This window comes from Oratosquilla oratoria, chromosome 18 (assembly GCF_046742065.1).
Source record: "Oratosquilla oratoria isolate Oo_2021 chromosome 18, ASM4674206v1, whole genome shotgun sequence".
NCBI lineage: Eukaryota > Metazoa > Arthropoda > Malacostraca > Stomatopoda > Squillidae > Oratosquilla > Oratosquilla oratoria.
Window position 1 is genome coordinate 62,795,899 of NC_134794.1, and position 26,627 is coordinate 62,822,525.

At 41.0% G+C, this 26,627-nt stretch overlaps 1 protein-coding gene across 6 annotated transcripts in view; it reads left to right on the forward strand.

The window, feature by feature from the left end:
- Positions 1 to 26,627, forward strand: part of chico (insulin receptor substrate 1 chico) — a 151,525-nt gene that overhangs the window by 112,403 nt on the left and 12,495 nt on the right. For 4 of the 6 annotated variants that reach the window (XM_076202258.1, XM_076202260.1, XM_076202263.1 and 1 more), the window contains exons 8-13: positions 1,841 to 2,090; positions 7,029 to 7,105; positions 10,358 to 10,501; positions 11,204 to 11,480; positions 12,975 to 13,216; positions 16,262 to 16,469. In XM_076202258.1, coding sequence (XP_076058373.1) covers positions 1,841 to 2,090; positions 7,029 to 7,105; positions 10,358 to 10,501; positions 11,204 to 11,480; positions 12,975 to 13,216; positions 16,262 to 16,469 — 1,198 coding nt within the window. The remainder of the gene's footprint in view (positions 1 to 1,840; positions 2,091 to 7,028; positions 7,106 to 10,357; positions 10,502 to 11,203; positions 11,481 to 12,974; positions 13,217 to 16,261; positions 16,470 to 26,627) is intronic. The other 2 variants (XM_076202262.1, XM_076202261.1) reach the window with 2 other exon arrangements.

A 26,627-nucleotide genomic window follows, 5' to 3' on the forward strand; every position in this document is an offset into this window, starting at 1 on the left:
TGGTATCATTTGCAAACAAGTTAGGATATCTAGTCCATTTGTCATATAATTTATATATGGTAGAACAGTACAGGTTAATGTATGTATATATTGAGTGTGGTCTTAGGTGCCTGGGTGTGTTAAGAGGATTAGTAAGGTGACAGAGGGAGTGATTAAAGAAGAGGAGCGTGGGTTCAGGAGAGGGAAAGTGTGTAGATCAAGTATTTGTGGAATGTCAGGTTTGTGAGAAATATTTTTATGCAGGGGATGTTTTTATGGCCTAGAAGACATCATAGTTGGTAAAGAAACTTTGTGGAGCATCTTGTGGATATGAAATTTTTAAAACAAAGACTATATTGGGATGTGCAAAATAATTTCCTTCCATGAAGTGCTGTGAAGATTGTCGTGATTAATGCCAGTTTTGTTCAGTGAAGGAATCGCAGGGTCAGTACAAGTTTAAAGTTGGTGTCCTGTTATTGCCTTGCATAGGTGTGTCCATGTTGATAAGCATGCATATGTCCTCAGCCCAGTAATTTCTCTTAGTTGATGACGGGTGATTATGTTAAGGTAAGGGGCTAGAATAAGGTTTAAATATGTTCTATCAGTTAAGGCCATATTGCAGAATGATATTAGATAATTATGCTTTGATGAGAGAGAAGTGCTGCTATAATGTACCCATTTGAGATGTAAAAGATGAATGGGGTGGAGTGAAGGGACTATGGTCCGTTTTTCTCCAAGGATCAAGGCATGTTTTGACTGCCTTTCACTTGTATTAACCAGAAAAAAGGTGTATAGTACTCGTCAAAAGTATGCAGTGCCTACCCCTTGCGGCAGCATATTTATGACAAAAATAGGAAGGCATTTTCTGAGGTGAAATTATGTAGATAGATTCTATCTGGTAACCCCTTGCTATCATGCTGGGCCAACAGAGTGGAACATAAGGGAGAACCCAGCCAGTTGGTCCCACACTGCTGTGACGAGCATTTACAGGTAACCCTTCTCTATGGGACTTTGCCTTTTTTCACACTGGTTTTCTTCATTTCCATAGGGTCTGTATTGTTACCATGGCTCCTACAAAGGAATTAACTAAATATATAACTGCCCAACTCGTTGGATTAAAGAAGGCAGGGCAGAGAATAAAAGAAATTGGTGAAATGCTGAAGGTAGCCAAGTCCAAAATCAAGAGATGCATGGTGCAATTGGGGGAGGGTGGAGGGCTGGAGATACCATTCCAGTAACTTGGAACAGGGGCTCCTAAGAAGACTTCTCCTTCAGAGATTTTACTTTTGTTACTGGATTTGACTCTAAAGTATGCTTTATGATGTTCAAAACTCTTGGAGTAGTCTTCTTAGGATGCCCTAACCTAGGTTTCTGGGATGGTATCTCCAGCTCTCCTTCCTCCCCCAATTGCATCATGTATCTCTTGACTTTGGACTTGGTTACCTTCAAAATTTCATTGATTTCTTTAGTTCCACGGGATGCCTTCTTTAGTCCACTGATTTGGGCAATCATATCTTTAGCTAATTCCTTTGTAGGGGCAGAGTAATGCTACAGACCCTAGGGAAATGAAGAAAACCAGTGTAAAAAAAGGCAAGATCCTGAAGACAGGAATTAGTTGGGTTCTCCCTCATGTCCCTCTCTGTTGGCCCAGCATGACACCAGGGGGTTGCCAGATACATTCTATCCACATATTTTCACCTCAGAAAATGACTTCCTATTTTTGTCATAAACGTGTGGCCGCAAAGGGTAGGTGCTGCATACTTTTGAAGAGTACTGTAAGTAGTGTTCTTAGAGTCTAAGATTAAAATGAAAATTTACTAGTGCATAGAAATGTAACTTCGTGTATTTTTTTCCCCTCAAGGTTTTCCAAGTAGCAGTAGGCGAGACCGCAGTGGCAGCATGCCCTCTCGAAGCCGGACCCCAAGTGAAGGGTCAGGTCTCCCTGCCAAAACTGGCCAGGGTGTTGGCAGCACACCTAATCATCACCATCACCACCACCACCATCACCACCACCACCCTATCAACCTGTCAGGGCACAACCGACCGCATTCCATGTACTCTCCACCACTTTCTGCTTCTTGTTCGCCACCATGTGTACTTCCAATGCACAGGTACCCTAGAGCGACCCTCGTGCCTCCCAGTACCTTGTGAAACTGATTTGAAATTAGATAGGGATCTACAAACTATTGTGGTCTTTACTCTCTCATTTTTAGTCAAATTGGAACGGTTTTGGTGGTATATCCATTGTGGCATCACATTTCAATACAAGAGGATGTATTTCTGATTGCACTGTTATGTGGTTACGTGTGCAATGAGAAACTTAGCCAATAGTCTTGAGATGTTGAGCCAAAATGTAAATACCATCATTGTAAACACTTCATATTTTTGGTTCAACTGTACAGATTGTTCACTTGTACTTTAATCTTTCACTTTTTCCTGAAGGGGAATGTTCTTGATTTTAGATGGTCTTTCTTGGTTGACTTCATTGCTGTCTATAAACTGTTTTAGCAGAGGGTACACTTTGTAAAGATAAACCTTGTATTAATGGTACAACTCTTTGCTTACTAGGAGGGTCACAGTTACTTGATAAAGTTTATATCCAGAAGACTTCTGTGAGTATCTGTGAGGATAAAGCTTACAAAATTAATTTAAGAATGAAGGTTTTGTCCTTGCAAGTACTATCTCCTGCCATAACTGTTGGAGTTGGCCATTCTCAAATACCTCCTTCCTAGTCAATTGGAATATATCCAGGTTGATAACTGTTGCCCAGAGTTTCGGTTGAAAACCTGCAGCCCTATAGTGGCAAGCAGTTGTCCTCTGGCCTTCCCACAGAACTCTCTAAAAAGAAACTTTAAACTATTGTCTATGTTTTATTCATGTGGTACCATTTCTTTGTCACTTGTTGAAAGTAGTAAAGTAAGTGGTGTTTGGTCACTGCTGTCAGCTCTTGTATGTAAGAAGATGAAAGACTTACAGTTGAAGTTGACAGAGATCTTGGGCCCAGTCCAGAGACTGAATGGTGGTCCTTTAGGGCTGCCCCTTCAGATATAGTAGTTGAAAATGGGCAGCTCTGCTGTCAACCTTACAGGACCACCACAAATGGATACCCATCATAGGTCTCTACAGTGAGATTCCTCTATACAAATGCAATCTATTTTGGAGTTCTAAACAGAATTGTTTATTACATAGTCAAGTTCCTCTATAAAATTTTAATCTATTCTGGAGTTGTATTCACTAACAGAATTGTTTGTTACATGATTAAGTTCCTCTTTACAAATATAATCTGTTCCAGAGCTCCATTTATCAACAGAATTTTTCATTACATGAATCCATTCAAAGTCACACCCAAACCCCATGGAATTCAGTTTCATCTTGCTGAATTCCCATCGGAGAACCCTGGGATTATGCCTTCTTACAAAGGACTTTGGGGTTTTTGAATCGTGGGAACTTAATGTAGTATGCCCTTGCTTCTAATTCTTGCCTCAACATAGTCTCAAACCATCTCCACTTTTGATCTCTTGCCCAAGTAGCAACACCCAAAACCACTTGACCAAGAAGCATCCCCATACTCAACATAATTAAACATGAAAATTGGAAAACATACAAACTGAATAGCAAATAGTGTGCTCCCAGTCCATTGTTAAAATTTCAGCGCATTAGGCAAATTTGTCGTCTGACGTGGCCTAAAGAGATGTTCTCACCTGTTTCATTTTAGTGGATAAGGAAGGCATCACTATATGATGAAATGGTGGGATGAGCTGGCTCTGGCTGTTGAGTCCCTTCTGTGGAAACGCTGTGCTTTACTGCTTTGTCCTTGATGCTGGCAAGGTGCTGAGATGAGAAGGGGCAGTAAATTGGTTTTGCGTATGAAGTGGGTTTGTATGTGTAGGGTGGATGTAGGCTTTGGTTCTGGCACCCCTGTTATAAGGGGAAAAGGACCTTTTTGATGTATGGATGAAGTGGGTGTATGAGTATGTTTTGTCATGGCCACTCCATCCCTTTCTCCTCCTCCATGTCCCATCCCTTCCTCCTCCTCCCCATGCCTCATTCCTTCCTCCTCCTCCTCCTCCTCCTGCTCCTCCTCCTCCTCCTCCTTCTCCTTCTCCTGCTCCTCCTCCTCCTCCTCCTCCTCCTACATGTCCCATCCCCTCTTCCTCCTCCACATCTCGTGTATTCCTCTTTTCCTCGTGTTGTTTTAATTGTCCATGGATATTGACATGTGGATGCTTCTACTGCTTATTGCCTGCAGTTTTCTGATGTTCCTTAATGTGTTTTAGAAGTTGGGTCATAGTTTTCTCGATTTGTTGCAACCCTTTGACTGGCAAGGGTTTCCTTCATCATTGAAGTTCTGAAGAATGGCCCTTACATACTGAGCTATGTTTTGGGATAATATTTTGCCAAAGAAATGGATTCAGAGGTGTGAAAGCGTATTTATGGTGGGTTGCAGGAAGGAGGGATTGTTGAGCTGCAGAAGGATTACATTGTTGACTGTAACCTATTTTACAGCCAAGAAATTGTGTAAGCTGATTGAAATAGCTGGGTAGCTGATAGAAATCAGGCAAGTATGGCAATTAAAGGATTAGTCATTCGGGATAAAATTGAGCATTCTGGGCGTGAAGCCCCCCTCGTCATGTAACTACGCACAGTTTGTACTTCCATGTTATTTTCAGGCAAGTGAGATTATATTTGAGCTCGAGGTATCCTGGGGAGATACCAAGGGAGCTGTGGACGTTTTTTCATGCTTGCTTACTCCTCCTCCTCCTCCTCCTCCTCCTCCTCCTCCTCCTCCTCCTCCTCCTCCTCCTCCTCCTCCTCCTCCTCCATGTTGTACTTCAGTGATGATCTATAGTAACTGGAAGCTTTCCAGTCCACCATCTCCCAGCATTAGTAGTAGTTTATTGCCTTCATCATGAATGAGTGGGTGGGGTGGGAAGGGGGCACATCACCAAAAGTCTTGTTTACGTTGAAGGTCGCTCCAGGGTTTGGTGTTTGCCTGCCACCGTGTTGTCTGCCCGCTTGTTCTTCACACTCCTTAGTCTTCTGTGCCAGTGGCTGGTTAAAGGTCAAGCTTTACTTCGTCCTTCTGTGCGTGCGTACGTGGGTGGGAGGGTGGGTATGGATGATGATACATTTTTTTTTTTTTTTTTTTTTTATAGTTCGCATGGTTAGGCACTTGCTTGCACTGCAATTGTATGCACATGGATGCTTCTTTGCACGTACGTGATGAAGTCTCTTGATGTCCATTTATGCTGTAAAAGAAATGTTTCATTATCATGATTTATTTGATTTTTTTTATCATACAGATATGTGTACATATTTTTTCACAATGAAATGCTATGTTCTTCTTTGCTTTGGCTGTGTGTGTTGAGCTTTATGCAGTGAAGGCTAAGTATTTCCATAACTGTTTCTATCTGGTTCATAATTATGCCAGGTGTTTGCAAATATAGCAGTTTGCTAGCTTTTTAATCCTGTGGAATCAATTCCTTAGAAAATAATTACTGCATCTTCAGTTGGCTAGAAAAAGAAAATTCTTGTGGAGGTTGATAAACATGACTACTGTAACTGTACATGTGCTTCACCAGTATCTCCAGCTCATTGAAGCTAGCACAAAGACATTTTTAATGCATTATCATATATGATTAATAGGCTAAAACCAATGGTAGATCCTGGCCTCACCAAGGGTGGGCACACATTAGATTACTTATAACAAAACTTTATATATTGATAATATCTTGTGTATTACAGTTAACTGATTACTCAGTCCAGGGGCTTGAGGGAGGTAGGGGAATGTCAACAGAACCCAATGGTTGCATCCAGTGGCTAATATGTTAATAGCCTTTGAAGCCCTATTTAGTCTGAAGGCTGCCCTATGTCTAAATATCTTAATTGTAACAGGGTTCTATTGGCTACAATTTTCATGAGGGGTTTCAAACCAAAATGGAAGTATGCACCATACAAGGATAATGCTTTTGGGGTTAATTGCTGAAACGGGGGTGGATGGTCACCTAAACTTGCAGCATTTGCCAGTGGCATTAAAGCTCTGTTGTAGTTTGAGATTAGTGAATCGTGGTCATTTTTCGCCGGAAGTCCTAATGCTTGTTTCCTAAATAGTTTGGAAAGTATCTCCTCAACACATTTTCTATTTGAAGCCGACCCATTTATAATTGTGGGATTAAAATGGTCTTGTGGCAAAGTTATACTGAGTGGTGCAACAGAGCATCCTGTGAAAAACCTTTGGGCATTGTTGGCAGTGTTACTAGGTCAGCAAAAATTTGCTATAGACAGGAATATACAATTGTGTGCCTGATCCTTGCTTTTGTGTTGCACCTGGTGGGCTAGAGATGATTACATTGCATGATTACTGCAGTGCACCAAAAGATGATGTACTATTTGATTTTAAGATTTCTCCCATCACTAAGCAGTAGTTATTAGCCAGCACAAAGTCTGTAAAGGGACACTTGTGAATAAATTGGTTACTTGGATGATCTATAATCTATTTGGTTGTTGAATATAGTTATGTTAGCTAGAAGATCTGTAAAGGGACATGGGAATAAATGGGTTGCTGGGCGGGTGTGGAAGGAGCAACAGTTAACGAGTTTCATCTATTATGCTAGCACAGATGATTTAAGATATGAGCTTATCATGCATTTACCACGAAGTGTCTTCTCCCTTTACTCATCCCATGCTATCTACACCAATTTGTTGTCCCTTTTATCTAGCACAGATGATGTAAGATAAGAGTTTATCATACATATACCACAAGGTCTCTTCCCCCTTTACTCATCCCATGCTATCTACACCAATTTGTTGTCCCTTTTTGTCTTAGCTCCTTGTGGATGAAGGGTTCATCCCTGTCTCCCACCCACTGCCTAGCAGTCTTGTATAGATTCATTGATTGATTGGTTTAATTATGTGATGGGTTCAGAGATTGATATTTGGTGCACTACAGTATGCATGAAGTGTTATCATTAAGTCTTGTGGGTATAGATGAAGTTAAATATTTTAATACTGCTAAGTATTTGTTACTCATGTCTCTCTTGCTTCCACAGCCCCAACTCCTATTCCAGCGAGTCCATGGAGTCATCTGTGTCTGCAGAGGATTTGGATAACTCACAACATTGTGACAGTAAGTCTCAAAATATCTTATGGCTTAAAAGATTCTTTATCAAGTGGCAACTGTAGGTGCCAGTACATAGTGGCACTGCAGTTGAATGGCAGAGAAGCTTCTTGGAGTGTTTCTTAAAGATAAATTTTGCTTGGTGCTATTATCGCTTGATTATGATCATGGCTCAGTGACAATTTTCAAACAGTTGTTTAGAGCATTAATTCTTTGTTTTTGAATGGGGCTGTTTTGCCTCAAGTTGCAAAATATGAGGCTAATAATTTTAACCAAACCTACAAATACGTTTGTCCAAATGTAAGGCCAGATATGATGTAATCACCCACCATTGGCTGTGGTAGGCTAATAATTTCACTGAGAAAAACACCTTTAGGTACTAGTACAGTAAGGATTTTACAACTTGAAAGTACAGTTAGAAATATTGATACATATACCAAGGGATTTACCCCCCTTACAAGGGAGGAAGCCAAAGTCAGAGACATAGATGATGGTAGTTTGACTTTAATGGTATTTAAAATATTTTTGTGGTCCCATCCATATCTCCACTTACAAACTTTAAATTAATTTATGTAGACCACAGTGGCTGGGAGACAGGGATGATCCTGTCTTGGGTATCGGCTGCATGTTATTGTGGGGGTTAAAAGCTGCTCAGTAGCATGCAGCTGAAAATTTAGGGTCTATATGGGGTGCCCCTATGGACCAGAGCCGCATGTAATTTTGTTTGTGATGGAGGAAATCTCAATTCATAAAGAAATTATGGTCCTTTATTATACTGCAACTGTCCCTTCATTTTGCTCTCCACCTATTCTTGTTACTGTCCTGTACCACTTCTCTAGATATTCATTTCCTTTTTCTTTGCCGAACCCTATGGTTTGGGAAAAGAATACTGCCACCAAAAATTCCCACTTTAGTCATAAAAGGTGACAAAAACAGGACAGGGATAGGACTAGGCATTCTTCTCTCTGTATCCCAAAGGGGATATTCCTAAAAAAAAAAAAGCAAAGGCATAAGAGGGTCTGGGAGAAGTTTTCCAACCAGAACCCTAAGGTTAGGGTCTTTCAATGTGTGTGGATGTGGTACAGATGAGAGCAAGGGAAGAGATAGGCAGCATATTTGTGAGAAGAAAGATGGATGTGTTGGCATTGAGTGAAACAAAGTTGAAAAGGAGAGGTGAGTTTGAGTTTGGGAGTGTAGCTGGGAGGGTGTCAGGAGTGAAGAGAGGATGAGGGAGAGAAGGGGTGGCTGTACTAGTAAGTGAAAAAATAGGTAAACATGTGGATGGAGGTTTCTTCAAGGTTAATGTGGATGAAAGTGAAACTGGGAAGGTAGATGTGGGTTTTTGTAGGTGAATATGGATGGTCCTGGTTGTGAGAAGAGTGTAGAGGAAAGGGAAATGTGGAGTTCCAGGAAAAAATGTTGTAAAGAATTGAAAGTGACATGTCTAGAGAGTTGGTGATACAAATACAGATTTTAGGAAGAAAGTCAAGCATAAGTACATATGGGATATTCTCTGTGAGATTGACAAAAAAATTCAAATTAACATCCTCAACTCTCCGATTTTGCTGAAATTTGGTTTATAGGTAGTTTTAGGGCCCTAAACAAGTTTCTGGGAATGGATGCTAAGAGGAGATTGTATGAAGGAGTGATAGTGCTGACAGCACAGTATGGAACAGAAACATGGAACATAAGAGAGGAGTTTGAATGTGTTTGAGATGAAATACCTTAGAAATATGGTACAGGTTACTAGGTTGGATAGAGTGAGAATTGAGGAGGAGAGTGGTGGTGGAAAGGGAGTTGAGGAATAGTTGATGAAAAAGTATTGGAATGGTTTGGACACATGGAAAGAATGAGTGAAGAAGAAAGATTAGTAAAAGGTGTGGAAGGAGTGAACATGAGGGGGCAACCAAGGATGAGATGGATGGATGGAGTAAAAGGGGAATGTCTGTTGAGGAAGGAAGGGAGAAGACAGAAGATAGGGGTGAATGGAGAATGGTGTATAGATGATGCTGTGATGGTGTTTTGTATTCTATTCTGTCTGTCCACAATTTCAGGCTCTGTAAATATTAAATCTAGTCTTGACAGTTCCTCATTGTTTCTATAGTAGCTTTATGGTTTTGACTTTGGCTGTCTCCCTTGTAAGGTGGGAGAAAGCCCTTGGTATGTGTATTTACTATCTCTACTCTTAGTTTAAGAAGTTTTTGTTTTGTGCGCCTTTTTTCTACAAAAAGTAATTGAGCAGATATTAGGAGTAATAACAGGATGCACTTAAACCACTCGTATTGGACACATACATATTGAGACCAAGATCATCTTCATAGAATATCACATGAATATGAGATACATACATACATACATACATACATACATGTACCAAAGGCTTTTTCCCCCTTACACAGGGGTAGCCAAAAAGTAAAAGGCATAGAAAATATGACAGAAACACAATACTACACATGAACCCTAATCACCACATACCTTTCACACTTCATTTCACAAGCACCACCAACAGAATGGAACAAAAACATTATCCCAGTAGTATACTACACAAACATCTGTAACAACTTACCATATATACCACACAAAACATATACTCACTCAGATCACTAAGCAAGACCTTCAAGACACTGTCAAACACAATACCTCCCTAATGGCCTCCATGCATGAGAAAAAGCACTTCCACACCTTTATGAACCATGCTATCACACCTGCACTCAGGACACCATTCATCATTGAAACTGTACTAACATGTCATTGGCCTGGCCTCGGATTCAAACTACCCCACATGTAACTACGACACAGAAAACATGGAAAACCTCATTCTGCAATGCCCCACATGAACAATCCCTAGATTAGAACACTATTTTCCATGAATGACTTGTTCTGCCAGGAGGCTGTTCCCAGTTACATGAAGGCTGCAGGTCCTCTGCTAGAGAGACCAGTGGCAATGGATGGATTGATTGTTGGCCAAATTATAGGTACCTGGAAATAGTGGTCCTGGAAAAGAGGTGATAGAATATTCGACCTGTGGTCTTCTAACTGGGCTCAGAATTTCAATTAACTTTGACTATTTTGCACATGCTCGAACATAGAACTGACAACTGGCAATGTCTCCCATGCTAGTACTATAAGCCAGTGACATAGTACCAGTCCCACACTAATACAATAGGTACTAGTTCGTTTTTTGTTAGAGACCTTGGCTGCAGGTATTCAATCAGTGAAACTCGAGGCAGCAATTGTTATATATTTTTCTTTTCTTTTTAGGCCTTGCAGGCTTGGAAGAGGACCATCTGAACTATATGGAGGTGGCACAAAGTCCGAGCCTTACCCCTTTACCCATAGGGCCCTCACAACCACCACAGTCACTTCAACTTTCAGGCCATACTTCTCACAAACCAATCCTCCCAGGTAAAGATGTCACAAGTTCATTGTTATTCTAAACTTACATGATGCTTGACGGTGAGACAATTGAGTGGAAAAGATGGTAGGAAAACTCAGGTTGAACCAGAAATTCTGATATAATCTGACATTTAGACTTTTGACTCTGAAGAAGACATAAAGTTGAAATGTCAGATTATATTTAGTGTTCCTGGTTCAACCTGAATTTCCTTACCACCTTTTCCACTTGATTCCTTGAATGTAAGGAAGCAAGCAAGAAGTGATTTATCAATAGAGTAGTCAACAAATGGAATTGACTTAGTAACCACATAGTGAGTGCTGAAACTCTCAGATGTAGGCCTTATGGTCTCTTTGCAGTCTCCTTCATTCTTATATTCTTATGTTTGGAGTCTGTTGTCCTGTCAGTGGCCATGGATTTTGTTCTCTTGGCCCAGCATTCTCTTGTACACTCAGAAGTATAGTATATATGCTTACTATAGACCTTTTGAGTAATAGTTTTAAATAGTTTTAAATGGGAACAGGTAGGGTATATTCATTTTGCTGTGGCTGTTCTTTATCTTCAGAATACTTAAAACATGTCATTCACTCAGTTGGGATACCAAAGGACCTTATATATATACATACACACACGAGTGTCTGTTTTGACTGCCACCCAATTGGTAGGGGGGAAAGGACCGTCAGTGTATATACATAGATATATATTTGTTCCAGGGATGCTGTCTCCTGGTGGAAAGGACAGGTGTTCTCCCACTTCAGAAATGGTGAGCTACGTGATCATGAACAAACCAACTGACCTGCAGCCTCCTGGGCCTATCAGCACTACAACAGGTTACTTGGTCATGTTACCAAGGAACCCCCATATCACTACCTCGGCCTCTTCAAGCATCGGGTCTGCTGGGTCAGGTGCTGGAAACGAGTCAGGTTACCTCGACATGGAGAGTCCAGGTGTCATGCCTTCTTCCTCCTCCTCCTGGTCACCCATCAATAGGTAGGTTGACCTTTGTTTTCTTTTGCCGGGACCAGCATGCCTGACCCCCTGATATCCATCCCTCTGAATCCTCTCTCCCCCAAGAAGACAAAGTCCACCTGGCCAGACTGCTGCAGCCACCATCCAGCCACTTTAAGTTACTAGAGGAGACTGGATGACTGTATCACAAATAACTGTCCAGGATGTAACACTTCACCCCATACTATACAACACATTATAGAAAATGTATTACACACAATCATACATATGAACAACACTGTATACACTATAAGGGATTTGTGGGAAAACACTGTCCCAGCAATGGTGTTCCTGAGGGAGACTGGACTGTTCGACCAGACACATTTAGGGAATGACAACAACAACAAATGGTGGTTTAGTAGGGTGGATGTGTGACTACTACTGTTGCCCATCTTCAAAACCTTTCAACACCTACATCTCTTCTTTTGGTCTCTGGACCAAGCCCAGGATCCTCTCTAATCATTTTCCTCCATGCCCTTATATGATTGGAGGGTATGAAAGCATATGGTTCGAGGGAATGCCCATATGTGGTTAAAGAATACATCAATCTGTTGTCCTAGTTCTCTAACAGGAGACCCACTGTTTCAGGAAACTGGACATGGCCATTGACTCAACCCATAAGTCACTTGAAGAATTTTGTGGAACTGTTTGGTGTGGTTTGAGGTTAAGGTGGGGTTGCACCAGGGCTGTATAATGTCACTATAGTTGTTCAGCGTGTACATGGATTAGACAGCAAGGGAGATGAATGAGAGGTTGATATGCTGGGGTTTGGAATTGGTGAGATTCACAATGATCTTGGATCATGTGTTGGACTGGTGATTGATAGCTATTACCCTCCTAGATGAGACCTCAGAGCTTGTATGCCCAATCTCTGGGTGATGTTGTGACCGTGCACACACATCCCAAACTCCTTGCTCAGGAGAGTTGGAATGCTGGCTTGCAGTGCAGTGATGCTGAAATTATTTCAGCCCTGGGCAGGAATTTATCTCGTACCACTGGGTTAGTGGTTGCAAATGGTGCCACTGCACCATTGTGCCATGTGAGAGTGGAGGGTGTGAGGTAAGCCAATTGTTTGTGGATGACTGCAGCATATGTAGCCGAGTTTGAAGGAATTGGTAAAATAATTTGGAAGTGTGTGTGAGAAAGTAGAGAGTAAATGTGCACAAAAGTAAGGTAATGATATGTACAAGGAATGATGGTAGCAGATTGGATGCAAGTTTGGGAGGGCAAGACTGATTTAGACTGGGGGAATTGGATAGTCAAGTATTTAGGATGACATGTTGCAGGGAATGGAGTAGTATAGGTGGAAGCGAATTATACAGGAAGCAAGTAAATGTGACTATCACATACCATGGTTTAGTACTGGAATATTCTTAATCAAGTAACTTGCTGCATATCTCCCATTGGTAGATCTCATAATCTAGTGAGGTTGAACATGAGGTTTTTGAAGTGGCTCACCCTCATCCTTTCCTGCAGAGCACTGCTATCTTCATCTAGTCACATCAAGTCGCCCCCCTCGGCCCCCACCTCTGCTAGCCACTCTCGCTCATCCAGCCAAGTGGAGGACATGACAGAGGGGTACCTGGTCATGAGAATCTCTGGCCCATCATCGACATCGGACACCCTCACAGGCCATCCAAGGGAGCATAGTGATGAATATGTGAACATGACCCCAACAACTGCCTTGCCACGCCCAATTCCGGGAACGGCCTCAGATGGTAAGGAACTAGATTGTGGATATACATGCATACAATCAGCCCCAGCCTGCATGAACTTTGAACTCAGATCCCTCCAAGTGTGTGGCCCAGGCATTACCAGTCCCACGCAGGCCATATTCGTGAACTTTGAAATCGGGGTCCCTATGAGTGCGAGCCCCAGGCATTCTACTCCACCACTCAGATCTGAGTGGTGGAGTGGTAACGCTTGTATCTCACACTCGGAGGGACCCAAGTTCAAAGCTTGCAAAGGCCAGGCCTGATTGTTTGAATTACATCGCTGTTACTAGCAATTTATTCTCTAATATGTATGTAATTGTTTACCTATTTCTGACATACAGGAAAGAAGCAAGGCTTGTGGGGTTTTGTCTGTATTAGTCAAACCTAACTTTGAATTCATTTATGGCTTAGATTGGGATGTTGTTTTTCAGGCTATTTCAGGAATTTATCCACATGTACAGAAAACATTTCTTTTTATATCCTTCAGGTATACATACATATACCAAAGGCTTTTTTCCCCCTTACAAGGGAGGTAGCCAAAAAACAAAGGGATAAAAACCACTCCCACCCATTCCATCCCTAACATACTCCACTCCCCTGTACCCTCTTCCCTCCCTCTTATCTTGGCACCTTCTGGATGACGGGTCATCCCTGTATCCTTCGGGTATGCACTCTTTAATTTATTCTCGTGACCTTGTGTTGCCCTTTCTGTCCCAAATTGAGAGATTCTGTCAATTGAGTCTACATTGACGTGAACACAAATATTGTCGCCTCTTATCTGTTTCAATGATGCCATTACTTCTGAACCAGGCAGTGTGTGGAGGGCAGGGATGGCCCCTCATCCATAAGGAGCTAAAAGATTTTTAAAAGGGAAACAATTTGGTGTTGGATGGGCACATGCCTTGGATGACAACCTCCCTTGTAAGAGAGAAGAAGCCTTTTGGTATATAGATTGGTCTATTATGTCTTTCTCTGTGATGGCAGTTCAAATCCTGTCACTGGCAAGTTGAATTGAGGATATGCTTCATTAAATTCCATACTACAAAGTCCTTTGTAAGGGGCACCTTCCTAGCCTTCTGATAGGGTGGCGTTTTGTGACATCAAACCAAATCATCATCATTGCTGTCATCATAATCATCATCTAGGGATGAATTTAGTTGTTGCTCTTTATATTTAAATTTCTGTGGTCCTTTATTTGTGTGGATCTATCAACCAATTTGTTGTCCCAGGTGCATCTTGCAAAAGGCCTGCTGACTCCAAGGAAAAGACAGCAGCCTTTGGACAGGACCATAAGTCACTTTGAGAAGAGATGTTGTGGTATTGTCACGGAGAATGTCAGGGGTGCAGCATTATAGTACGAGATGTTCGTCTTCGTTGTGGTAGTTGCATCGACAGTTTGAATCTGGTTGTTTTGCTGCAAATCAGGAACACAGTTCTTTGCCAGAACCGTAACAACACATACATTTCACACTGCAATTCACAAACACCACCATCAGAATGCAACAAAATAACTACATCTGCAGAATACTACACAAGCATGTTTAACAACCTGACATCCATAACACGCAAACACACTTAGATCACTAAACAAGCCCTTCAAGACAGACTGCCAAACTCGATATTCCAGCAACCCTCCCAGACATAAGCCCTGCAGAAAAAGATATCCATTACCAGATAACCACACTGGCAGGCACATCTGCACTCATAATACCATCCAGTGTGAAAGCAATACCAACACAAAATAGGCCTGGCCATAGATTCATGTTGCCCTAGATGCAACCACCACACAGAAGCCACAGTAACTTATGGTCCTGCTCAGAGACTGTTCCCAGTTACCTGAAGGCTGCAGGTCTTCTGCAAAAAAGCAAGGGCAGTGGACTGACTCAGGCAGGTTTTTCACTCTTCTAGTGTAGGGGTTGAGCCCTGCACTTCCTAGTAGTGACAAGTGCCTGCCCCAACAGTCCAAATGCATAGGACAGAGGTGATGGTTTTACTCACAGCTCTCTCTCTCTCTCTCTCTCTCTCTCTCTCTCTCTCTCTCTCTCTCTCTCTCTCTCTCTCTCTCTCTCTCTCTCTCTCTCTCTCTCTCTCTCTCTCTCTCTCTCTCTCTCTCTTGCTCTCTCTCTCTTGCTCTCTCTCTCTTGCTCTCTCTCTCTTGCTCTCTCTCTCTTGCTCTCTCTTCTTCTTCTTCTTCTTCTTCTTCTTCTTCTTCTTCTTCTTCTTCTTCTTCTTCTTCTTCTTCTTCTTCTTCTTCTTCTTCTTCTTCTTCTTCTTCTTCTTCTTCTTCTTCTTCTTCTTCTTCTTCTTCTTCTTCTTCTTCTTCTTCTTCTTCTTCTTCTTCTTCTTCTTCTTCTTCTTCTTCTTCTTCTTCTTCTTCTTCTTCTTCTTCTTCTTCTTCTTCTTCTTCTTCTTCTTCTTCTTCTTCTTCTTCTTCTTCTTCTTCTTCTTCTTCAAATAAGTGCAATTACTCGGCCCTGTCTTGTAATTGCATCAAGTACACTTGAGCATACCTGCCCCTCACCCCACAGCCAACTTACACGAGCATACATGCCCCTCACCCCACAGCCATCTTTTGTGCTGTCAAATACAGAATTGGGGCTGATAATGGTGGTGGTTTTGGTGGGGGTAAGAGTAGAGTGGGGGTTCCAGGATTGTAATTGTTTTAAAACTTTTAGCATGAAGCAGCCTTGCTGTGGATGTGCTGTGTCTTGCTGCATTGCATCTGACCCAGGGTGAGATGCAGGAATGATCCATCATCCTTGAGGAGCCAAGATGTGAGGGAGGGAGGGAGGGAGAGGTGGTTGATGGGATTGAATGAGTGGGAGTGGAATTGTACCTTTTGACTTTGGCTACCTCCCTGGTAAGGGGGAAAGAGCCCTTGGTATATGTATGTAAAATTTTTGGTGGATATAGATAGAAGTTGCCTTACTGAAAGCTATGATCTTACAATTGAATAATGTTGATATCCACAGCATTTGATTGCAACCTGTTGCTGGTATTGTTCCAAGAAAAGCTGTTTAGTATTCTGATGTTGCAAATTTCCTGCAGGTGATTCCTTTCCCGAGATGTCCCCAGGGAGTAGCAGTTCCTTCACCTCGGGTACACCTTCAGATCATCGCTTCCAAGACTTCAGTGAGAAAGGTGTGAGCGGTTATTATGGAAGCGAGGATGACGAGTCTGCTTCTTCTATGGATCGTCCAGTTCGGGCAAACTCTGTCGGGTCCAAACCTGAGCAGTTCCGAAGTAGGAAGAACAGGTAAGCTGTTGTTCCACCAGACCATCAAGGTTTGTTTGTTGTTTGTATTGAACTGTTTACCTTCATTAAGGTATAGGAGCCTCTTGTGCTATAAAATCCTTTATTTTTTTTTTTTTGGTTGTAGGTTCCTTTGCACAATTGACAAGTCGCGTGTGCCATCATTCAAACTCGCCTTTGAAATGGCCTCAGACTTATAGGAAAAAGGTTACCTGATTCTTGTATAAAACACTAATCACTCTTTCCCACATATTGGTTGTCACCCACTTAAACTTGGGGTTCCTTTAGGTGGAATAGAATTTTTTTTTTTTTGTCAACCAGAATGAAATATTTTTTTAAGTCGTGGTAGAGAAAGTATGTCCAGCAGCCAGAATAAATGGGTAAGTATACCTGGTATGGAAGAGGAAAAAATATGTAGGAATTGCATGTATGTATTTAGTACATGCATACATATACCAAATGCTTTTTCCCCCCTTACAAGGGAGGTAGCCAAAAAAAAACAAAGGCATAAAAACCACTCCCACCCATTCCATCCGTAACATACTCCACTCCACTCCCCTCCACCCTCTTCCCTCCCTCATATCTTGGCACCTCCTGGATGATGGGTCATCCCTGCATCTTGCCCACTGCCTTGGGTCAGAACTAGTGTCATAAGACACAGCATATCCACAGCAAGGCTGCTTCATTAAATCGGTGACCCCCCTCTCTGTCCCCTTGTGCAGAAAAGAAGACAGGGAGAAATCCCTTCAGGCTGCATCAGTTTATTTTTCACACATACTCCATCATCCCCATCCCCCACCCACTCCCTTCCATGCACCACAGCATCATCCATACACAACCATTCTTCACCCCTATCTTCTGTCCTCTCCCATACTTCCTCAACAGACATTCCCCTCTTTCCCAATGCCCCTTTTACCCCATCTATCCATCTCATCCTTGGTCAACCCCTTGTGTCCACTTCTTCCACCTCTGCCTTCCACACCTCTTTTACTAGTCTTTCTTCACTCATTCTGTGTCCAAACCATCCCAATACTCTTTCCACAATCCTATCTCCCAATTCCCTTTCCACCCCCATTCTCCTCCTTGCCTCCTCATTTCTCACTCTATCCAGCCTAGTAACCCCTATCATACTTCCTAGGCACCTCATCTCAAACACATTCAGACCTTCTCTCATGTTCCATGTTTCTGCCCTGTACAGTGCTGTCGGCACAATCACTCCATACAATTTCCTCATAGCATCCATTCCCAAATGTCTATTTCTCATTACACTTTTTAATCCCCCAAGGCATTTACTTGTTTCTCTCAATCTACATTCTACCTCCACTCCTCCCTTTCCTGCCACATTCGCACCCAAGTATCTAAAGCTATCCACTTCCTCCAGTCTGCTGCAACTTTCTCCCCTTGTACATTTCATCACCTTTTACCCACGTTTATCTTGAACTTCCTACTTTCACACACCTTCCCAAACTCTGTCACTAACTTCCTCAATCCCTCCCCTGATCCTGCCACAAGCGCAGTGTCATCAGCAAACATAGTTTCAATTTACCCTCTATTTCACAAATGGCAGAAAGGAAGTTATCTTTCATCCCCTGTCTGGGGTATTGGCTGCATGTTATAGTGGCTAAGTAGCATGCAGCTGATACCTTAGGGTCTATATGGGGAACCCCTATGGACCAGAGTCACACATCATTTTGTCTGTGATAGAGGAAATCTGTGTTCATAGAGAAATTATGATACTTTATTGTACTGCAACTGTCCCACCATTATGCTGTACCCCCACCCCTTATTACTGTCCAGTACCATTTCTCTGAATATTCATTTCATTTTTTTTTTTTTTTTTTTTGCCTAACCCTGTGGTGGGTCGTTGATTTAATGAAGCGGCCTTGCTGTGGATGCACTGTCTTGTGGCACTGCTTCTGACCCAGGGTAGTGGACAAGATGCAGGGATGACCCATCATCCAGGAGGTGCCAAGATAAGGAGGAGGGAAGAGGGTAGATGGGAGTGGAGTATGTAGGGGATGGAATAGGTGGGAGTGGTTTCTGTGCCCTTTTTTTTTTTTTTTTTTTTCCCTTCCTTTCTTCCTTCCTTCCTTCCTTCCTTCCTTCCTTCCTTCCTTCCTTCCTTCCTTCCTTCCTTCCTTCCTTCCTTCCTTCCTTCCTTCCTTCCTTCCTTCCTTCCTTCCTCCCTCCCTCCCTCCCTCCCTCCCTCCCTCCCTCCCTCCCTCAAACCTTTGGTATATGTATGTATGTTTAATAATTTTTAGTGGTTGCTTCAGGATTGCCACATCATAGGCTGCTGCAGCTACTGATGTTATTTGTGTGTTATGAGTGAAGAAAGTAAAAGAGGTGTGGAAGGAGTAAACATGAGGGGATGACCAAGGATGAGATGGATGGATGAGGTAAAAGGGGCATTAGGAAAGGGGTATGTCTGTTGAAGAAGGAAGGGAGAAGGTAGGGGCGAGTGGAGAGTGGTTATGTACGGATGATGTTGTGATGCATGGAAGGGAGGGTGGGGGATTGGGGGTGGGGGAGTATGTGTGAATGATATTTTGTTGCAGCCTGAAGGGATTTCTCCCTGTTGGAGAGTGGGTGTCACCAATTAAATGAAGCGGCCTTGCTGTGGATGTGCTGTGTCTTGCTACATTGCTTCTGACCCAGTCAGTGGGTAAGATGCAGGGATGACCCATCATCCAGGAGGAGCCAAGATAAGAGGGAGGGAGGGGGGTGAATGGGAGTGGAGTATGGGGGGATGGAATGGGTGGAAATGGATTTTATGCCTTTGTTTTTGGCTACTTCCTTTGTAAGGAGGGATAAAGCTGTTGATATGTGTATGTATTTAGATTTTTTCTTTTTAGTCAATTTATGTTGTAAGGATTGGGGGAAGGATTTGAAAATTTCCCTAGGGACTTCATGAGGTTTTGTTGTGATTTGATTGATTGATTGATTGATTTATTTTATTTTAATTTTTTTTACTCTGCAACCCCCTCATTAGTGGGGGGGGAAAAAGCTATTTGGTATGTATGCTTGATTTTTATTCCATTTATTCTTTTTTCTGCCAAGAGTTATCGGGTCTTTGAGGTTGAAAGTACTAATTTAGAATTGTTGACAGTTATAAGGGATTAAAAATCTGGCTATACACAGGGGTCTCAAAATTTGACAGTGTTTGGGTGTTTTAAAAATGCAAAACACTTCCATCTAAGCAGTTTGTCTGATAAGATGGGTGTGATTCACATTTTGACACCTCAAAAAATACCCTAACCCTGTCGAATTTTGAGACCCTAGTCTATTTTGAATTTATTTAATACTTTTCTCAAAAGTGGGTGAGAATAATACAACATTAGGTTCTTGCAATCTATTCTTTGCTTTTTCGATGCTTTATTTTTATGTTGCCTTTCATGATGTATTAATCGGTTTTGGTTTTCTAATTTTGCACATGTGACCAGCGCTGCACTATATATTGCCTTATTCACTGGGCTTCTGAAGTTAGGTAGGCATTAGCAACAGAAGCAGTATAACATGTTGGAAAAGATGGGGTATGAATAGAATTAAAAAAAATCTTGTCAAATATTAGAGTTGGTTTTAGAGCTGAAGATATCCATAAATTTAGTTGGCAATCCCTTGACAAATAGTGTAGTTAAAAAAAAAATATATATATATATGTATATGAATAGGTAAATATATACAATAATAATAATAGTAGTAAAGAAATTAATTGTATCCAGAAAATATTGATTAAATTTTGCAAATTCATTTAAAAGTAGAAATGTAAGAAAGCCATTGTGCCATGTACTTGTTCAAGACTGAAGATATGATAGATTTTTCTGCAGTTACATAAAATTGTGCATACATGTTTTCATAGGTAAATACTTCTGAAATTTTTAATAGTTTGTTCATTTAGACAGATTAAGAACAGTGTTTTTTAAAACTGTGAGGAATGTGACTTGGTGGAATTTTGAAAAATGTTGCTTGAATAGTTCCCCTCTAAGAAGTGGAGGTAGTGCAAGGTAAAGAAAAATCAAAAAGCTTCAACAATGGATTGTGTTTACAGATGAATCTATAGTGCAGTGTATAGAATTTTGTAACTTTGGGAGGTTATATAGGTTGGTATAGATAGAATTTCAAGATTGCCATTGATTACAGATTAATTAGGGATTTGGTAAACGGAATTTTGGTATGAAATGTTTATTCATTTATTTTTTTCTTCATGCTTACTGAATGATTTTTGCGTTGTCAAATTTTTGATTGTCAAATTAAGAAAACTGACTTGTTCAGGTTAGTTGTTCTACAAAGAGCAAATTAAACTCAGAACAATTAATTACCCTTTTAACTAGATTTTATTCGGAAACGAGACTGGCTGCAGAATGGTGAACAACAATATTACAAGTTCGCTTCAAGAAGCAGGAAATAGCCAGAAATGGTAACCTCGGTAGTCGGCATGGAAGTTTTTAATTTGTTTTTGAAATCTCATGGTGGAGGCGCTGGAAGTAATATGAAAGATGAAATTATGTTAAGAAGAAGGAAAAAGTGCTAGGATAGGCAGCACACATTGCACGCTTAAATTCCAAGGTATCCCCTGCTGCCACTAGCCTGCCTCCACAACCTGACATGTCGCCCTGGGACCTCTTCCCCTTCCAGCATATCTCCTTCATATAACACCTCTCCCCCACCCACACCCCCAGCACCTCTTCCACCTGAACCCCCCAGCATCTCTCCCACCTGAACCCCAAGCACCTCTTCCACCTGAACCCCAGCACCTCTTCCACCTGAACCCCCAGCATCTCTCCCACCTGAACCCCCAGCACCTCTTCCACCTGAACCCCCAGCACCTCTTCCACCTGAACCCCCAGCACCTCTTCCACCTGAACCCCCAGCACCTCTTCCACCTGAACCCACTTGTGCATCATCACCAACCTCCACATTCCAGTGCCTTCCCCACCAACACCCTTCTGCCGCACTCGCGTTTCCTTGTCAATCCTGTCCTCACTTTCTGCACATCCTTGTGTGACATACATGGACTTTGCTCCTCCTCTACCCATCACCTCATTCTCGTCTATTTTTTCTTCATTTGAGCTTCCGTTTCAAAGCACCTCATGGTCTTGGCATCATGTGCACATTGTGAGTTTTGTTTGTAGTTGTTCATATGTGGAAAGCTGTGGATTTGTGTCTGTGGGTAAGTGAATGTATGGGCTTGAATACATGATTTTGTTTTTCATGTGGATACTAAGTGTATATTGTCTTTGTGTGTTGTGTGGTACAAAGTTCTAGTTTGTATGCATGTATGATTGTTTGGAAAAGATGGAAAAAAGATAAAAAACCTGGAAAGTGACAAAGGAATGAATATGTAAAAGTGCACAGAGAAGAAAAAAAAACTATGAAAAAGACAGTAGAAAAATGTAAACACCAACCTAAGCTATTCTATAGATATGTGAATGGTTAAACTTAGAAATAAACAGGAAATAGTGAAACTTTGCCATGGAAATATAGAGTACACAGTGACTTAGAAATGGCTGAAGTTATGAGCAATCACTTCAAGTCTGTTTTCATTAAAGAAAAAGGACAACATTGGGATGAAGGGAGTGAAGTATAATCCCCCTCATGAGGGTATTAAAAATAATACAAAAAGAAATAATGGATCAATTAATGAACCTTGATGTCAGGAAGTCACACAGCTCAGATGGAATGTTTAAGAAGAATTAATAGACAAAATATACAGTATAATAGGTTGCTCACTCAAAGAAGGAAAAATACCAAAGGACTGGAAAAATGCAAATAACGTACCAATATATAATGGAGGAAACAAAGAAGATCCAACAAATAACAGACCAGTTTCCCTTACAAGCACTGTAACAAAATTTGTGAAAAAGTTGTTAAGAAGAGATGGTTAAAACACCTGGAAGAAAACAATATAATAAACCAGAGACAATTTAGATTTAGACAGGGAAGATCATGTGCCACAAATTTTATCTGTTTCTACTCAAAATAGTGCGGAAATGATCATGATAAAAGTTGAAGACAGTGACATGAAAAGTAGGAAGCTTGTGGTGATTTGTGTGCCCCCCCAAAAACGGGCTCTTGGAAAGAGGGCAAGCATTAAAAAATGTTAGGAGATACAAAGTATTCATTAAACAAGATGCTGAAGGATGGAGGTAACCTGGTACTTGTGGAAGATTTTAACTGCAAGGAAATCTGTTGGGAAGAGATGACAGTGAAAGGTGGAGAGGATCTATGGGGAAATGTATTACTTGACATGCCTATAGAACATACAAAGGGCAGTAACCAAACAAGTCCCCATCCTGGCAGATAAAACATATGAGGAAAGACTAAAGGTACTGGGTCTGCCAACCTTGAAAGATCGAAGAGAAAGAGGTGACAGGATTACAGTGTTCAGGTCACTAAAGGGGATAGATTGCATTGATAGAAGAGATCTGGTTAAAGATTGGAGGGCTTTAAGAGGTCATGGAATTAAATTAAGGAAGACCACATGTCGAAAGGATGTGAAGAAATACAGTTTAACATATAGATGTATATGTGGAATAGCTTAGAAGGTGATATAGCCCAAGCTTAAACAACACAAGAGTTCAAATCTAAATATGATAATTGGAAATCAAAGATATAGGTTAAGTTGGAACTATACGTGAATTTGAGTCTAGATATGTTAGAAAATTAGAGAATAGGGGACAGGACCCAATGAACGTTGCACCTTTATGGTAAACTATAATTAGGTAAATACAGACACACACACACACAACTAGGTAAAAGCATACACACACAGACTCGCACTAGATGTATGAATATGTGGAATAGCTTAGAAGGTGATATAGCCCAAGCTCAAATAACACACGTGTTCAAATCTGAATATAATTGGAAATCAAAGATATCGATTAAGTTGGAATTGTGCAAGAATTTGAGTTTAGGTACATTAGAAAATTAGAGAACAGGAGACTGGTCAATAAATACACACACATACGCATGAATTTAGAGTTGGGTATGATAAACTGGGCAATGTGTAACAGGACCCCCACAAGGGGTAATACAATTGGACAGATACAGGATACAAAGAGTATCAACCAGACTGGTTTCCTGCATGGTAGATAAGCCATATAAGAAGAGACTAAAACCATTAGATCTGCCAACATTGAAGAGAAAGGGGTTATTGCATTGTTCAGGTTCCTGGAAGGAATAGACCTGGTTGATATGGGAGATCTTTCGATTAGGAATGGGAGGGTTTTTACGAAGTTATGAGAACATAGGAAGACAAATTATCTAAAAGGTGTCAGGAAATGCAAGTGTCCATAAAAATGAATGAACTCTTGGAATATTCTAGGTGATGTAGCAGTATTCTAGGTGATGGAGCCAAAGGTAAAACCATTCATGAATTTAAATCTAGGTATGATAATTGGAGGAGCTAAGATGAAAGGGTGGTGGATGGGAGTGCAATGGGTGGGAGTGAGTACTTGCCATTTGACTTGGCTACCTCCCATACAAGGGGGAAAAAGCCTTTTCTACATATATAATGATAGGAGAATAAAATGATATAGTCTTGGTTGGAACCATACATGAATTGTAAACTAAGTATGATTATTGGAGAGTAAGACACAAGGCCCCGAGAACATTGCCTTTGTCTTATATATTACAATTTGTATGTACATGTGGGTGGATGTTTGCATGTATGAGCAAGTGTACATGAATCTAAACATATGAACATATTCAAATGAAAGATGAGCATGACTTCTTTTGGCCAGGTGCATCATACGTGTATTGAACCTACCCCCTCTTCCCTGCTAGAATGTTTGGCCTATGACAAGAATTTTCTTAAATACCTTGTGTGGCTCTCAACACCTTACTAACTGCATTTTCTTGGTTGACTTGCTGCAAAGACTTTTGGCTTGATTTAGTTGATACCTGCCCTTGGCTTGATGAATTGTGTTTCTGGTTTCTGTTGAACCAGTGGAATAAACCGTGATTTGACTAGCCAAGACTGGATACCCCAGGTTTCTCCTGATTGACCTGTCGGTTGAATAAAGCTTAATTGATCAACTGACACAGACATCCTAAACAAGTACTGGTCAGTTGACCAAAAAGTTATAACAGTTGACTGGGCTATCTAATCGACTTCCTGTAACAGCTGTATGACCCCAGCTGATTCCTAACCAGCTGGTAGGCCTTGTAACCAAATAAACTTACTGGAGAAATCCATCAGAACCATCTAATGAAATTAAGAACTAATAGATCAATTAACCAATTTGATTGTTATTTGATTAGAAGAGAATGAACTGGAAGACTGACTACATTGTAATTGACTGATACTACTTACAACACTTTTCACAGTTTAACTGAACTACAGAAATTCTCCCCTGTAGATGTGTATAAATGCTTAATGACCAGGTCTAGGGACTAATAGTGTGAATCGCTAAATGTGGGTTAATGTTTTTTTCCTTGTTAAATAGCATAGAAAGCAAACTTTGTGGACAATTTGTTTGACATGTTGACATTTTTTAAGTTTTTATTTTGTTTATTTTTTTAAGTATGGTATTGGCTAGTAACTAAATTTTAGTATATGGTGCTACTCAACAGTCATATAATTGTGGAGATTTTGTTTTACTTAACTAACCCACGTTTCTCTATTGGCACCCAGGCAGGGTATGAAGGTAATGTGGTCGCTCAATTGCACAGAGAGAATCCCACTTCCACCCACACTTGAAACTGGAAAGTGAATTTTGTGTACCCTATACTTGTCAGTTTGATTTTTTTCCTTTTTTTAAGAACTTCATATTAATTCATTGTTTGTGTGCGCTGGTGGTGTATTGGAAGTACTAGATCTCGTATTCACTCGGATGTGGATGTGAATCCTGCACTTCTGTCCGATTGCCATCAGTGACTGTTACCTGCCCCCCAACAGCCCAAGCACATAGGGCAGAGGTGACTGTTTCAGTCGCAGCTGCTCAGCACCTCCTGGTGTATGCTCCTCTCCTTCTTCCTTTCTTAGCATTATTGATATTATTGTGTAATTTTAAGTACTCTGTGCATAGCAGCAGCACCCTTCTCCTTTCTTTTTATTAAATTTTTAAGCTAATAATCATGGTGTGTGGAACTTGAAGTTTGCTGAAGTATTTTTGGGATATGATAGCCATTTTGCTGTACCATATTTTAAGGTTTTTCTATTTTTAAGGCTTGCTTTTGCAGTGGATGCTGTATTTGAATATACATGAATATGGAAGATTTGTATATTGCCTATTAGTTTAGCAAATGTATGTGTTACTAATCAATATATTGTATATATGTTGACTAATGGCTTTGGAAAGTGTCCCCATGAGTTTTGTATTGCTTTCAGTATGAACATTTGTTACTATTACTAATACTAATCTCCTATTCACTCTCTTTTCTTGCCTATATCCTCTTTCTCATCTCTTATCTCAGTTTTCTCTATCCTCACTCTGCTCTTTTTCTATCTCCATTCAGAAAAAATAATACAGCTCAGTTAACCTGTACTTTCCCTCCTTTTCTGTGACCCTCCTTAAATCTCCTTTACTACCTCTCGACTCTGTTGTCCACTTCATCTTCATACTGGACCTTGTATGCCCAAGATATCCTTTTACTCTTCGACATGTGACACATTTAGAATTCCCTCCACCCAACAGACTCGTTTGGCTGAGAGTTGGTCAGCCCAATACAGAAGGTATCTTGACCTTGAGACATGCTAGTCTGGTTTTACCCTTATTTCAACAAGATCTTGTTATTGGCAGAGGAAACTAGGAGATTGATACATGCTACCCTGTTTAAATGGGTGTCAGCTTCCACTGCTGACTGGTGCATGACAAGTTTTTCTACTGCACACTAAAATTAGAAACTGCTGCCTGCATGTGACCAGCATGCAATTTTATGAAATATTTAAAATAGTTGCACTAATCTCCCACATCACCATAGAATTTCACTGTGCCACTTAATTGAACCTCTTCACAAGGGAACTCCCAACACCAGATTTAAAACATAACCCCAAAACATTTCCACATGATTGTACATGCGTGTGTGAGTGAGTAACCCAGCATAGCAACTACAGAATAGCTGCTCAGAACACCCAAGCTTGTTTAGACAAACTAGAACAATGGCTCATAAATGATAGAATGGAGGCCTCACTTGGAATCATCAGTAACATTACTCGCT